The sequence below is a fragment of the Belonocnema kinseyi genome, chromosome 1 (assembly GCF_010883055.1).
Source record: "Belonocnema kinseyi isolate 2016_QV_RU_SX_M_011 chromosome 1, B_treatae_v1, whole genome shotgun sequence".
Lineage (NCBI taxonomy): Eukaryota > Metazoa > Arthropoda > Insecta > Hymenoptera > Cynipidae > Belonocnema > Belonocnema kinseyi.
Genome location: NC_046657.1, coordinates 2,141,664 through 2,156,536, shown reverse-complemented (window position 1 = coordinate 2,156,536; position 14,873 = coordinate 2,141,664). Strand labels below are relative to the sequence as shown.

At 22.6% G+C, this 14,873-nt stretch overlaps 1 protein-coding gene across 2 annotated transcripts in view; it reads left to right on the top strand.

Annotated features, from left to right (window-relative positions):
* Positions 1-14,873, top strand: part of LOC117181462 (piwi-like protein Siwi) — a 96,475-nt gene that overhangs the window by 75,364 nt on the left and 6,238 nt on the right. For both annotated transcript variants that reach the window (XM_033374265.1, XM_033374178.1), the window contains exons 9-10: positions 1,799-2,151; positions 9,597-10,011. In XM_033374265.1, the coding sequence (XP_033230156.1) occupies positions 1,799-2,151; positions 9,597-10,011 (768 nt within the window). The remainder of the gene's footprint in view (positions 1-1,798; positions 2,152-9,596; positions 10,012-14,873) is intronic.

The following is a 14,873-nucleotide window of genomic DNA, read 5'->3' as shown; positions in this document are numbered from 1 at the left end:
TTTTTTTTTTTTTATTCTGACGATCGCACTATTTTACCATTTTTTGTTTACGATGATACTTTTTTTTTTTTTTAGTAAAAATTTAGCTTTGATCATTCTTGTTTTTCATTTGAAAATACATTTCTTTTGTAAGAAATTTAATCTTTTTTTGGTTCAATTCTTGTTTGTTTGAAAATTTATATGTTTTGTTGAGAATTTGTCTATTGTAGCAGACAATTAAACTTCCTGCAAGATAATTCTTGTTTTTCGTTTCAAAATTCATCTCTCTTGTAAGAAATGTAATTTTTTTTGGTTCAATTCAACAGTTTTTTTTTTATTATTATTATTATTGATTTTTTTAAAACCAAATTTAACTACCATATGCGGCTAATAATTGATCTTTTTACTTTCAAAATTCGACTATTTGGTTGAAAATTGATGTGATTTGTAAAAAAAAATGTCTTTCGGGTTGGAAACTCCACTGTTTAATTAAAAGTCGAAATTCTTTCGGTCATTTTTTTAAATTTGGTAATAAATCAATGTAAATTGTTCAAAATTCGACTATTTGGTTGAAAATTGATGTAATTTGTTTGTTTAAAAAACGTATTTTTTGTTGGAAACTCCACTGTTTAATTAAAAGTCGCAATTTTTTCTTAAAATGTCATTTGTGTTGTTCTTAAGGATTTGATTATATTAGCAAAAAATTTATCTCTTAGGTTTAGAATTAAAATAATTTGTAAAAGTAAATTTTTTCGTTAGAAATTAATTTTTTTTTTAACTGAAAAGGCTAACTTTTTGTTGATATTTCAACTTTTTTGTAGAAATATCGTCTATTTGTCTTTGAAAATTTAACATTTTGGTGAAAAATTAAACTTTTTTTGTGGAAAGTTCGTTGTTTTGTCTTGAAAATTCAACAATTTTATAGAAAATTCAACTGTTTGTAGAAAATTCTTTTTTTTTTTTTTTAATGAAAATTTAACTATTCCATTATGGATAATAAATTATCTGTTTTAGTTTCGAAACTCTACTATTTGTTTGAAAATGGATTTAATTTGTTGAAAATTCGTCTTATTTGTCTATTTTAATAGAAAATTAAACTTCCTGGGCGAAACGTCCTCTTTTATTTCTTTTTTTGTTTTATTTGAAAATTCATCTTTCTTTTGTAAGAAATTTAATCTCTTTTGGTTCAATTCAATGGGTTTTTGATTTTTTTTTAAAAGAAAATAATTTCTTGTTGAAATATCAACTATTACGTTGTTTTTTTTTTAACCCTTCAAAGGCACATTTCCGTAAAATTACATTAAGAGCATACTGGGTATTAAATACCCAAGGGTATTGAAACGTGTGCTGTGCGGACAGTATTGGATAGTTTTTTTACAAGAAAATCAATTAATGTTGTTTAATTTATCTATTATAAGGAGAAACAGGTTTCATAACATTTTTTGAAATCTAAAGTAGTTAAAAAAATGTTTTTAAATGACTTATTTCACTCTAAAATTCATAACTTTTCAAGTTTTTTAAATATTTTTACTTAAAATTTTACTTGAATACTTCCGAGATACGGCGCTTGAAAAATAAAATTAATCTTATAGTGTTTCTTACAAAAAAGCATTTATTCTAAAAAAGAAAAGCTTCAACAAGTCATTTGTTAATCTGGCGGCCGTATGTTCCATTTTCTTGAATTTGGTACGTTTTGTTAAAGCGCAAATAACTCTCTGGGTGTATTATACCCAGTACCCTTTACGGGTTAAATTTAGGGTCCGATGAATGATGAACCTCTTCCTCATTTGAAATTGAATGCCTGGACCGAATTGTTCAGGTTTGACGGACGAGATGCGATCGAGTTATCAGACAATGAACGCCTTGGCGACACACACGAAACTGGAGCCAAGAGCTCGTATCGAGCGTTTGATGTCGTTCAACAGACGTTTGCTGAGCGAACCGAAGGTCGTCGAGGAGTTGAATGACTGGGGACTGATGCTGGACGGTCAATTGACGCATGTTCCTGGGCGAGTCATACCCCGAGACAAGATAATCATGGCAAATGGGGTCGCTCTCGTTCCCAAGGGCCAAAATTGGGACACCGAAGTCAGGTCCAATCAGTTGTTGGTCACCACCGAACTCCGCGATTGGGTCATTGTCTGCACTGGAAGAATGAAACGCGATTGTCAGGTATTTTTCTTATTTATTATTATTATTATTATTATTATTATTATTATTATTATTTTATTTTTTTATTATTAACGCTTGTTTTCAGACTGTGACAGGATTAATTCAGGATGTTTAGCGTCCTAGAAAAGATGGAAAAGTTGTTTAATTTTTCTGACCGTGAATTTATTTTTTTGATCGGAAATTTTACAAATTTGTAGGAAAAAAAATCCTTAGAAGTTTGATTTTAACTGTTTCTTAAGTAATTAGTTGAATTGTTATTTTTTAAAATTATTCTTTTATTTAGTTTACAATGCGTAATTGAACATTTTTTTATTTCAGAAATTTTAATTTTTAATTTAAAGTATTTTAAAATGGTTTCTTAAAGACTTGAATAAATAGAAAATAAAAGCCTTTGATATTGAAAATTTTGGATTAAAAACATTTTTATTTAATAAATAAATCAATTTTTTAAATTTATTTGTAATTGAAGTAATAAAAAGTGAAGAAAAACGATTTTAAACCAGTTTAGAATTGAAGAATTTTAAGATTTTAACGTTAAAACTTGAACGGTTTAAATTTGAAAGTCTTAGTCATTAAACAAATGTGAACAAAAGTATTTTCAACTTAAAAATAACTTCATAATAATATATTCTTCATTAAAGAATTCTTTTTTAATTTAGACTATTGTTTTAGTCTAAAATATTCAATTTTTAACCCAATAAATTTGAAATTCCAATTAAAAAAAAAGATTAATTATTGAATATTTAGCAATATTTGAATTTTTATTCAAGACAAGTAAATTGAAACCAAATATTTAAAAGTAAAGAATCTTTAACTGAATTCTTTGACATAGAAAACCTGGAAACGTTAAAATTTCTAAAATTGCTTAATTTGGAAGTGAAATTTTTTAATTTTGATGTATAATTTACAAATGAACGTTTGTAGAAAAAGTTTGAGTAATTTTAAGAGATATTTATGAGTTTAAGAAAAAAAAATTATGAAAATTTTATAAAGTTTTCTTAAAATCTTCTAGAATCTCTTTTGAAAATTTTGCTTAAATCTTTGAAAAACTTTCTAAATATTTTCTTAAAATAATTTTTCAAAATAAAAAGTTACCTTTAATTTTCCTAGGAATCTTAAGAAAGTGCTTTTATTCTTTTGAAGCCTTTCGCAACTTTTGAAAAGAAATTTTCTAAAATTTGCAGGATTTTGTGGGAATTGTAGAAAAAATTATATTAATTTTGACACATATTTAGAAGTTCTGAAAAAATTTCCAGAATAATTCTAAATTTAAAACAACTTCTAGATGTCTCAAGAAATTGAAATAAAATTTTGAAGGTTTTCGAGGATGCTTTTTTAAACTATTTAAAAAGAAAATAATTGAATTTCTAACTTAAGAAGTTTTCAGTTAAAAAATACTACATTTTTCAATATTTGATGTTTCCAGCTTAATAAAATTCCTTAAAATTATATTAAATTTTTCAATTATGCTATTATTCATCTTACACAATGCGTATTTCAAAGTTTTTTTTTACTACAAAAATTTTCCATTTGAAATTGTTATTTCTAAGCTTACATTGTTAATTTAAAGAACTTTTAAATGCGTGTGACTGAAAGTTTATAAACTATTTCCAACCTCAAAATAACGTCATAATAATACATTCCTAATTAAATGATTTTATTAAATTTAAAAAATGCTTAAATTGTAAGTGAAATTTTTTAATTTTGATGCATAATTTATAAATGAACGTTTGTAGAAAAAATTTGATTAATTTTAAGAGATATTTAGTAGTTAAAAAAAAAAATTAAAAATTATCATGCAAATTTTAGAAATTTTTCTTTAAAATCTTCTAGAATCTCTTTTGAAAATTTTGCCTAAATCTTTGAAAAACTTTTTAAATATTATCTTAAAATAATTTTTCAAAATGAAAAGTTATTTTTAATCTTCCTAGGAATTTTAAGAAAATGTTCAATTGTTATTTATACATTCAAATTGTAAAGAAATTTTATGAAATTTGCAGGATTTTTTGAAAATTGTAGAAAAAAATCAATTCATTTTGACAGATATTTAGAAGTTCTGGAAAAAATTCCAAAATCATTTTAAATTTAAAACAATTTCTAGATTTCTCAAAATTTTTAAATTAAATTTTGAAACATTCTAAGGATGTTTAAAACTATTTAAAAAGAACATCATTGAATTTCTAATTTAAGAAGTGTTCTGTAAAATTTTTTCAATATTTGATGTTTCTACCTTAAAATTCCATTAAATTATATAATTTTGCAAATTTTAAAGTTAATTGATTGCTTTTTTAATTTAGAGCATTAAAAATGATAACGTGGATTTATATATTTTTTTTATATTCAAATATTTAAAACTAAACTTCGAACGTTAGAATTTTAATTTTTCTCTATTTAACCAAATTTAATTTTAAGAGAATATTTAAAAAGATTCTATAACGATTGACAACACTTAAAAAAATAAATGTGGAAGCTTTTAAGAAAATTTCTTCAATTTGGCAGAATTTAAAATAAAAAAAAGATTAGAAAAAAATTGGAATTTTTGCTACAAAAACTAAAAACAAAAATTTATTGTAAAAATGTTGTTCAAAGTATAGGTTATTGAAAACTCAAATTTTGTCAACTGCTTAGTTGAGTAATTTAATAATAACTCATGAATTAAATTTTTTAATAAAATTAGTAAGTATGCATTAAAATTTAATACTATAGATTAATATGATCGTTTTACTTGTAAATTAAACTGTTTGGTAGTAAATTTTGAATTAGAATTTATCTTAATTCAAGTTAATACATAAATTGAAAAAATTATTGAAAAAATATAAATTACTTTTTGGTTACAAATTTTATTATTTGGCTGAAAATTCTATTCACTGAAAAATCTGTTGTTTTGATTAATATTTTTATTTTTAAAAAAATCTTATTTGTTTAAAAAATCATGTCATGTTTAAATTATAATTCAAACATTTTTCGTTTGAAATATCAACTATTATATTTTTAATAAGAATTAATCTTATTTGGTAGAAAATTAGTCTTTTTTATTTTAAAATTCAAGAATTTGTTAAAAAATTTAAGTATTAGGTTGACCAAAAAAGTTGAATTCTGATCAAAAAATATAATAGTTGATATTTCAACCAAAATAGATTTTAACTACATGTTGAAAGCAGTCGAATTAATTTAAAAAAAAAAACGAATTTCCCATCAAATGTTAATCAAAAGACATTTTTTCAGTCAAGAAATAAAAAAAATGTAACCCTAAATGTTGAATTTTCAAGTCAAAAATACGAATTTTCTTCAGAAGAGTTATATTTTTAATTAAAAAATATAAATTTTCAACAGAAAATTTAATTTACTTAATCTTAAAAGGTAAATCGATAATATTAATCTTATTAATAGTTAATATAAATCTATAATATTTAATTTTAATGCCAAAAATTTGTCCAAATGCGGGTACATTAAAATATTCTTAATTTATCGAATAAAATCGCTAATAAATTTATTAATTTTTTTTTAAACATTAAAAATGTGCAAAAACATTACTTTTTTTTTAGTGTAGGAAATTTTAATAATACAATGCTGTAAAAGTTATGCGGAAAGATTTGAAATAAAAAAAAATTGCGATTTTTTCAGCAGTTCATTCTTACATTTTGAGGAATATTTTGTATTATTTTTTACTAAATGTATAACTTGTCAGGACAAAAATAAATAGTGGTAACAAATTTAAAAGAAAAAATTCTCTTTAATTTTTTTTTTTTTAATAAACTTGAATTTTTTTAAATTCACTTAACTTCCTTGAAATTCTCTTAAATTTGGTTAATTCACTAATTCTACTGAATTCAAGGGATTTATAAATTTCATGAAATTTTTCCCATTTTTATTAACTCCTCTGAATTCAGTTCTATTTTACTAATGAGTGGAATTTTGAAATTTTTTTAATTCATTAGAATTCTTTTTAATTTAAATTGTTTTGAAGTCCTGCACAAATTTATCCTGAATTTGTTAAAATTTATCTGGAATTCTAATAAATTTCGTCAAATTCTTTAAATTCTAAAGAATATTAATCAATATTAGTCATGTGGGAATCGATTTAAATGAATTTATTCACGAGAATTGAGAAATTTCGTAAGTTTTTTCAAAGATTTAGAGATTTTTAAATATTTGTTGTAATTAATTTGAATTTTTTGGAATTTTGTTGTAATTCATTTAAATTTGTTTCATACACTTACATTTTTAAAATTCATTAAAATAATTTTTAATTTAATTCGATTTTTTTTAAATTTATCCTTAATTTGTTTAAGTTAATCTGGAATTTGTATACCTTTCGTCAAATTGATGAATTTCAGAGAATTCTTCCCATTTTTCTTAAATTCTTTTGAATTCACTATTTTACTAAATAATGGAAACTTTATTTTCAAACTTTTTTTTTTAATTCATTAAAATTATTTTCAATTCAATTTTTTTTATTTATCCTCAATTTGTTAAAAGTTTATCTGGAATTTTTATACATTTCGCCAATTTCTTTTAAATGCAAAAGCATATCAGTCATATGGGAATAGATTTCAAAGAATTTATTCACGAGAAATGAGAAATTTCATAGGGTTTCAAAGATTTAGGAATTTTAAAATATTTTTTGTAATTCATTTGAATTCTTTGGAATTTTGTGTAATTTACTTTAATTTTTTAGAATTGTCTTAAATTTCTCGAATTCACTTGGATTTTTCTAAATTCACTGAATTTAATGGATTTTAAAAATAATTTTTATTCTTTTATTCATTCTGAAGTTTTTTTAACACCTGGAATTCCAAGGAATTTTATCAAATTCTTTTAAATTCCTTTTAATTATTTTGAATGCATTTAAATTTTTCTAAGTTAATTTCAAGCTTAATGATTTCGATGAATTTTTTGTTCAATTATTTTCAAGTTAACTCTTCATTGTTTTAAGGTCATGAATTCATTCTGAATTCGTCTGGAATTCTTATTCTTTTTTTTTCTTTCGATTGAACCCCCCGAGAATAATAAATAAAAAATAGTCAGGAAATTTTAAACCGGGAAAAATTGGGTAATGACAGTGAATTTATGTTTTTACACGGAATTTTACAAGTTTTTAGGGGAAAAAATCCTTTCAACGTTGATTTCCACTGTTATTTTTTTTAATAATTAACTAAATTGTGATATTTTTCAATTATATCTTTCAGTTTAGAATGCTCGATTCAAAAATTTTTCACTTAAAAAATTTTGCATTTTAAGCCTACAATTTATTTTAAAAGATTTTTTAATGCAGTTTTAAAGAATCAAACAATCAAAAATTAGATTATTATATATCATTAATTTATATTCTTAGTTGATCAACTAAAATTGTTTTTAGCAAAAATCTTCGATTTTAAACGTAATTATTAATTTTTATTTTATATATTTATTTAAAATCAATTATTATTCGACTTTTAAATCTAAAGTACGATTTGAAATTTGGGTTTTAAGATTTTCTTTTCATGGATTTAAAAATAATTTTAAAAAATTTCGAGATTTCCAAGACATTTTTAAAGATTTTAAGACAGTTTTAGTGATTTAAAATTTTTTAAACCTATTTAAAAAGTTATTTAACAAGATTTCAATATATTTTAAGAGACTTCAAGGGTATTAAAAAAATTCATTGATTTAAAGATTTTCAAGAGATTTTAAGGAGTTTAAAAAAATTTAAGGATTTTAAGAGATTTTAATTAATTTGTGTCAATTTTGACATTTTTAAAATGATTTCAAAGAAGTTGAAGGGAGTTCAAAAAAATTCGGAGGATTTCAAAAATAATTCAGAAATCATTCAAAAATGTTCAAGGATTTACAAGTTATTTTGTAAGATTTTAAGACAATTTTGGTGTGGTCTTAAAAGAATTTCAAGCGAGTTTTTGAAAAGTTATTTAAAAAGATTTTAATGAATTTGAAAAAAATTCAAAGATTTTAAGAATTTTAAAGAGATTTAAAGGAATTTAAGAAAATTTAAAGGATTTTCAGAGATTTGAAATAATTTAAGTCAATTGTGAGAAACTTCGAAAGATTTTAAATGATTGTAAAGAAGTTGCAGCGATTTAAAAAAAAAAATAAAATAAAAAATAATCGGAGGAGTTTAAGGATTATCAAGAAATCTCTGAGTTTTAAGTAATTTTAAGGACTTGATTTCTAGGGACTTGATGGGATTTTAAAGTTTATTTTTAAAGGATTTAAAAATATTTCCATAAGTTTTATTGACTTTAAAGAATGTTAAGCAATTCATTTAAAAGTTATTTGAAAAGATTTTAAGTTTTTGATCATTTTTGCTTTCTCAAATTGCAGAAATAATCTCTTGACATCTTTGAAATATAAAATATCTATATAAATATAAAATGTCTATAAAAATTAATTTTAGTCAAATTCAAATTTAAAAATATATGGCTGCTTATTTAAAATCAGCAATTATAAATTAAATATTTGAATCTAAACTTTGAACGTTACAATTTTATTTTTCAATTTAAAAAAATTTAATTTGTGAGTCAAATTGTTTAATTTTAATGCATAAATAACACTTGAACGCCTATTATTCTTAAAAAAAATCGAGTAAGTTAAATATTTAGTCCACGGCCTAATTTGCAACCAAATATTATAAATTTTGGCAGATTTCGAAAAAAGTTTAGAAGCTTTTTAAGAATCACGAAATGGTCCAGAAGAATAAGAAAACATTTACTAGGAAAATTGAAAATGATTTTTTATTTCGAAAAATTAGTTTTAAAAGATTATGTAAAAAGGTTTAGAAATATTTAGAAAATTCTCAAAAATGAATGAGGAAGATTTGGAAGGATATTTATTTAATTTGGAAGAATTTTGAAGAAATTGTTAGGAAAATTTTGAATAATTTTAAAAAGTTGTTTAGAAGTTCTGAAAAATTTTAAGAAATAATTTTTAATTTGAAAAAATGTAAAACAACATTTAAATGTTTCAAGATTTTGAAATAAAATTTTGAACCATTTTAAGAATTTTTTAACTATTCAAATTAAAAATAATTTAAATTTTCATTCAAGAACTGTGCTTAGCTTATAAAAAAAAAAATTTAAGTGTTCCATTTTTTAATGTTTCTAGCTTAAAATTGTTTAAAATAATGACATGCGTTTATATTTTTGAACTGAATCTGAATCTTTGAACTCTATAATTGATAAAAGTGTGATTGGCTTCCCTTTTATGTGTATAAAATTATTGAGCCTTCAAATACAAAATTTTGTAAATAAAAAAACTTGTAAACTAAAAGTTGAAAATTGAAGAGTTCAACTTTGAGTGCTTTAAATTTGCAGCTCAATTTTAATTACTTCAAATGGACAAATTTTTGACTTGAGAGTTCCGGGAAAGAACCGGGATTTTTTAATTTTTTTATTATTAAAACGACCCAAATAAAAATTCCCTTTTTTTTTTTTTTTTTCTTTTTTCTTTAGGAACTGATTAACAGTATTTCGCGAGCTTCACAAGGAATGAGGTTCCGAGTCGAGCAGCCGAGACTTGCTGAAATCCCAAGCGACCGGTCGAACTGTTATACGGAAATGCTCGAGTCTATTATGAGCCGATCGAATCCCCAACTTGTGATGTGCATTGTGCCGAACAACAATCTCGATCGATACTCGGCCATCAAGAAGAAGTGTTGCGTCGATCGGCCCGTTTTGTCGCAAGTTGTCCTCACCAAGACAATTATGGCGAAGGGTCGGCCAAATTTGACCGCCGCGACCAAAATTGCGATCCAGATGAATTGCAAACTTGGCGGCGCTGGTTGGACGGTCGAAATACCGAGTGGAAATATTATGGTGGCCGGTTTCGATGTCTGTCACGACAAGACAGTCAAGGGCCGCGATTTTGGTAAGTTTTTTTTTTTTTTTTTTTTTTTTATCGATTTGGATTATTGGATAACAGAAAATTTCCAATTTTTCATTTTTTTAAATTAATTTTGGGCCTATTTAAGCAAAATTATTTCTACTTTAATCTAAATTTATTATTATTTTTCATTACAAGAAAAACCTTTTGCAAGTTTTTGTTTTTCAATTGAAAAAGTAAAACGAATCTTGAACCAAATGATGGAATTTTTAAACAAAAAAGATTAAACTTTGACCAGAAAGAGTTGCATATTTACAAATATAATCTTAAGTTTTTAATTTGAAAAGATGAATATTTTATAAGCTGGTTTAATTTTGAAGCAAGGAAGAGAAATTTTTAACTAAATAATGTAAGTTTTCTAACAAATGAGAATTTTTGCATCAAAAGGATGGATTTTTTAACCCATAATACAAGTGTTCAATAAATAAGTTGAAATTTTAATTTGAAAAAAGATTACTTTTTAAGAAAATAATTTAAATTAAGATATTCGAAAATAAAAATAGAAATTTTTTTTTCTACTGAAAATAATAATTAACATTCAATCAAAATGAATCAATTTTCAACCAAATAGTAGAATTTTTAACCAAGAGATGAATTTTTAGCCAAAAGGTGATTTTTTTTTTAGCAAATAGTTGAACTTTCAGGGAAATGACAGTGAATTTTTATTTTTTACATGGGGAATTTTACAAATTTGTAGAAGAAAAATTTGTCCACGTTCGATTTCAAAAGTTTAAAAATAATTAGTTAAATTGTTAGGTTTTTCAATTGTGCTGTTATTTATCTTACAATGCGTATTTCGAAATTTTTTTTACTTTAAAAATTTTTAATTTAAAATTTTTATTTCCAAGCTTACATTTTTAATTTCAAGAATTTTCAAATGCGTGTGACTGAATTTTTATAACTATTTTCAACTTAATATGAACTTCATAATAATATATTCTTAATTAAAGGATTTTATTAAATTAAAAATATTGTTTCAGTCTAAAATATTCAATTTTTAACCCATTCTATTTGAAATTATTAATTAAAAAAAAAAAGATTAATTATTAAAGATTTAGCAATATTTGAATTTTTATTTAACCCATTAAAAGTCCCAAAACGAAGAAATTTCTCTCTTACGTTTGAGCTTGAATAATTTTATAAAACAAGGCAAAGAATTTATTGTAAAATACTCTTTTCTATTATTTTCGGATATGCTCTACACGACGCAATGGTTTAAAAAACGGAAAATATTAATTTTCAATTAATAATTTAAAATTTTTTTTAAAAAATCCTTTTTTTAAGCAAGTTTTTTTTTCAATCAAAAAATAGCAATAAAATGATTGTTTATAATATTAATATCATAATTTTTCCTATTTAACACTAAATATTTTTACTTTCTTCGAAAATAAACTTTTCAAATACCTTTTTAATGAAATAATTTAATATTTATTTGATTTGAGTGAAAAAATTACCAATAATATTGACAAAACGAAATTTAAAATTGTTAGTTTCCGTTTTTTAGCTGCCATTTTTGTTTTAAAAAAATCGTATAAAAAAACTCAAGGGATTTGAAAAGTTCAGGCATTTTGTGCACATTTGCGACAGTAAAAAAAATCCCTTCCCCCTCTATTTTTTGATTAAAAAAAAAAGGAATTTTTTTTTAATTTGTTAATTATTGATTGAAAATCAATATTTTCCGGATTTAAACCATTGCATCGTGTAGAGCATACCCGAAAATAGTAGAAAAGAGTATTTTACAATAAATATTTTGCCCTTTTTTATAAAATTATTCAAACTCAAATGTAATTGGGACTTATTGGGATTTAAAAATTTTCTTAAAATCTTCGAAAAACTTTTTAAATATTCTCTTAAAATTATTTTTCAAAATGAAAAATTATTTTTAATTTTCCTTGGAATCTTAAAAAAGTGTTTTTATTCTTTTGAAGCCTTTCACAATTCTTATATATCTAAAAATTACTCAAATTTCGCCTACAAATAATAAATGTTGAATTGTTATTTATAGATCCAAATTGTAAAGAAATTTTCTAAAATTTGCAGGATTTTCTGAAAATTGTAGAATAAATTAAATTTATTTTGACAGCTATTTAGAAGTTCGGAAAAAATTTCGAAAATAATTTTTAATTTAAAACAACTTCCAGATTTTTCAAGAATTGAGAATTAAAATTTGATGCTTTCCAAGGATTTTTAAACCAAATTTAAAGTTCATTGATTGTTTTTTTAATTTAGATCATGGATGCACTTTTTGTGCTTTCATTTGCAGCTCAGTTTTGATTAATTCAAGTGGAAATTTTTTTAGCTTTAGTGTTCCATTTTTTAAATTTCATTGACCGTGAAAAATTTTTGCGAGCCGGGAAAACCCCGGAAATTTATTTCGTCGAAAATATTTGAATTCAGATTGATTCTGAAACAGAAATATAATACTTTTTTTTTAATTAAAAAGAACTAATTTTCAACCAAGAAATTAATTTAAAAAAAAGAGGTGACTTTTTAAGAAAATAGTTTAATTTTCAGTAAAATAATTAAACTTTCAATCAATTTGTAGAATTTTAAACTAAACACCAAAAATGTAATAATAGACTTCAATAAAAATGATTAATTCTCAAGCATAAAAGGTGAATTTTTAAAAACTAAAAAAAGATTTTTCTACCAAAAGACACATTTTCAACAAAAAAAATGAATTTTCTACAAACGTACAAATTTTCGACCAAAAAATATGAATTTTTGACCAAAATCAATTACTTTTTAACAAAAGATTTTAATTTTCAACAAAAAAGTTTAATCATTAACTAAATAGTAGAATTTGTAATCAAAAAGTAGAATTTTAAGCCAAAAAAATGATTCATTAATAATTCCACTCCTTGGTTGAAAGGTGAACGAATTTTTATAAATTTCATTTTTTTTCGTTGAAGATTCATAAATTTAGTTGAGAGTTCGTTTATTTATTTATTTATTTTTTTTTGTTAAAAAATTTAATTTAAAATTCTTTTCATTGTGAAAAGTTGTTTTAAACTGAAGATTCAAATATTTTGTTAAAAAAAAGTCAACTGATTAATTGTAAATAAACTTTTTTCTTGTTATTTTATGTTCTCGTTTTTTTTTAATTTTAAGCTTTTAGCTTGAAAATTCAACAAATTGGTATAAAATTAGACTGTTTCGTAGAAAATTTGTTTGGATTTTGATTGAAAAGTCATTCTCAATGAAAATTTATCTACTCCATTTATGGTTTTAAAATCCAACATTTTGGTTAAAAAAAAATGTTTTTTTGTTGAAAATTTGTCTTTTTTGATAGAAAATCAATTTTTTTGTCTAAATCAGGTTGAAAATATATACTTTTTGGTGAAATCTAACTGTTTTTTATTTTTAATTAAAATTTTATTGAAAATTCAATAATTTGGTCAACATTATTTTTCATTCTTGGCTGAAAAAATTTTCTTTGTAGAAAATTCATTTTTTTTGTGGAAATTTCATCTCTTTTTGGTTGAAAATGCAACCTCTTAGTTGAAGATTTATTTATTTTGGTTAAGGGTTAAACTATTTGTTTGAAAATTAAAAAAATTCGTATAAAATTAAACTATTTGGTAGAAAATTATACTTTTTTGTTGAAAATTCCTTCTTATTGTTGTTTTGAATTGAAAATTCATTTTTCTGAATAGAAATTCATCTACTTAATTTTTTGTTTAAAAATTGAACTTTTATGGTTTAAAAATGCAGACTATTAATCTTTTTTGCTTGAAAATTCAACAATTTGGTTGAATTTTTTCAAACAATTATAAAAGTCAGAATTTGTCACAATTTGAAATTTCTCTCTTCCAAATTTAAGAATAAAGAAAATACTTCAAAGTAGTTTTTATAGTAGAAGCATTATTTTAAAGAAAAAATATTTCTGATTTTTAATATAAGTTTTAAAAAAAAATATTTTTCGGTGCGAATTCATCTTTCTTTGGTTAAAAATTCAACATTTATTTTTCTTGCTTGAGGATTTAAAATTCATTTGTTAAAAATATAACTACTTAGTTGAAAATCAATTTTTTTTAAAATTATAAATTTAACTATTCCAGTCAAAAATTTTAATATTTTGCTGATAATCCGTTTTTGTTGTTTTTGTTTGTTGTGTTAAGAATGAGATTTTTTAACATAAAATTTAACCATTCTACTTTTGGTTGAAATAGCATTTTTGTAAGGTGAAAATTCAACTATTTGGTTGAAAGTGGATATTTGTTATTTATAATTTAAACTAGTTGTTTGAAAACTTATATATTTTGTGAAAAATTCGCCTTTTATTGTAGAAATTAATTTTTTTGGTTGAAAATTCATTTTTTTTTTGTTATAAAATTTAACTATTCACGTTGAAGATTCATTATTTTAGTTGGAAATTAATCTGTTTGGTTGAAAACTAATTCCTTGATCTGAAAATTTGAATGTATATTTTTTGTTCAAAATTAAACAATTAAGATGAAAATATGTCTTTTTTTCTTTTTTAATTGACAATTTAACAGTTCTACTTTAAGGGCTTTCATTTGCAGCTCAGTTTTCATTACCTCAATTGGAAAATTTTTCAGCTTTAGTGTTTCATTTTTTGAATTTCATTGACCGTGAAAAAAAAAAATTATTTCATCGATTAAAACGGCCACCCTAAAGAAATGAATTGTTATGTTTTCAGTATTACTTTATTATTTAATTAATCGATGGTGCTTATACATTTAAGAACATCTTGTAATATAAATTTTTAACGCTTCCACGATGAAATAAATTAATTGAATCCTTAAAAACTGAAGAAAAAAAAAAATGATAAACTCGCAAAATTTTATACATATTCCGACTTCATTATTCAAAAAAAAAAAAAT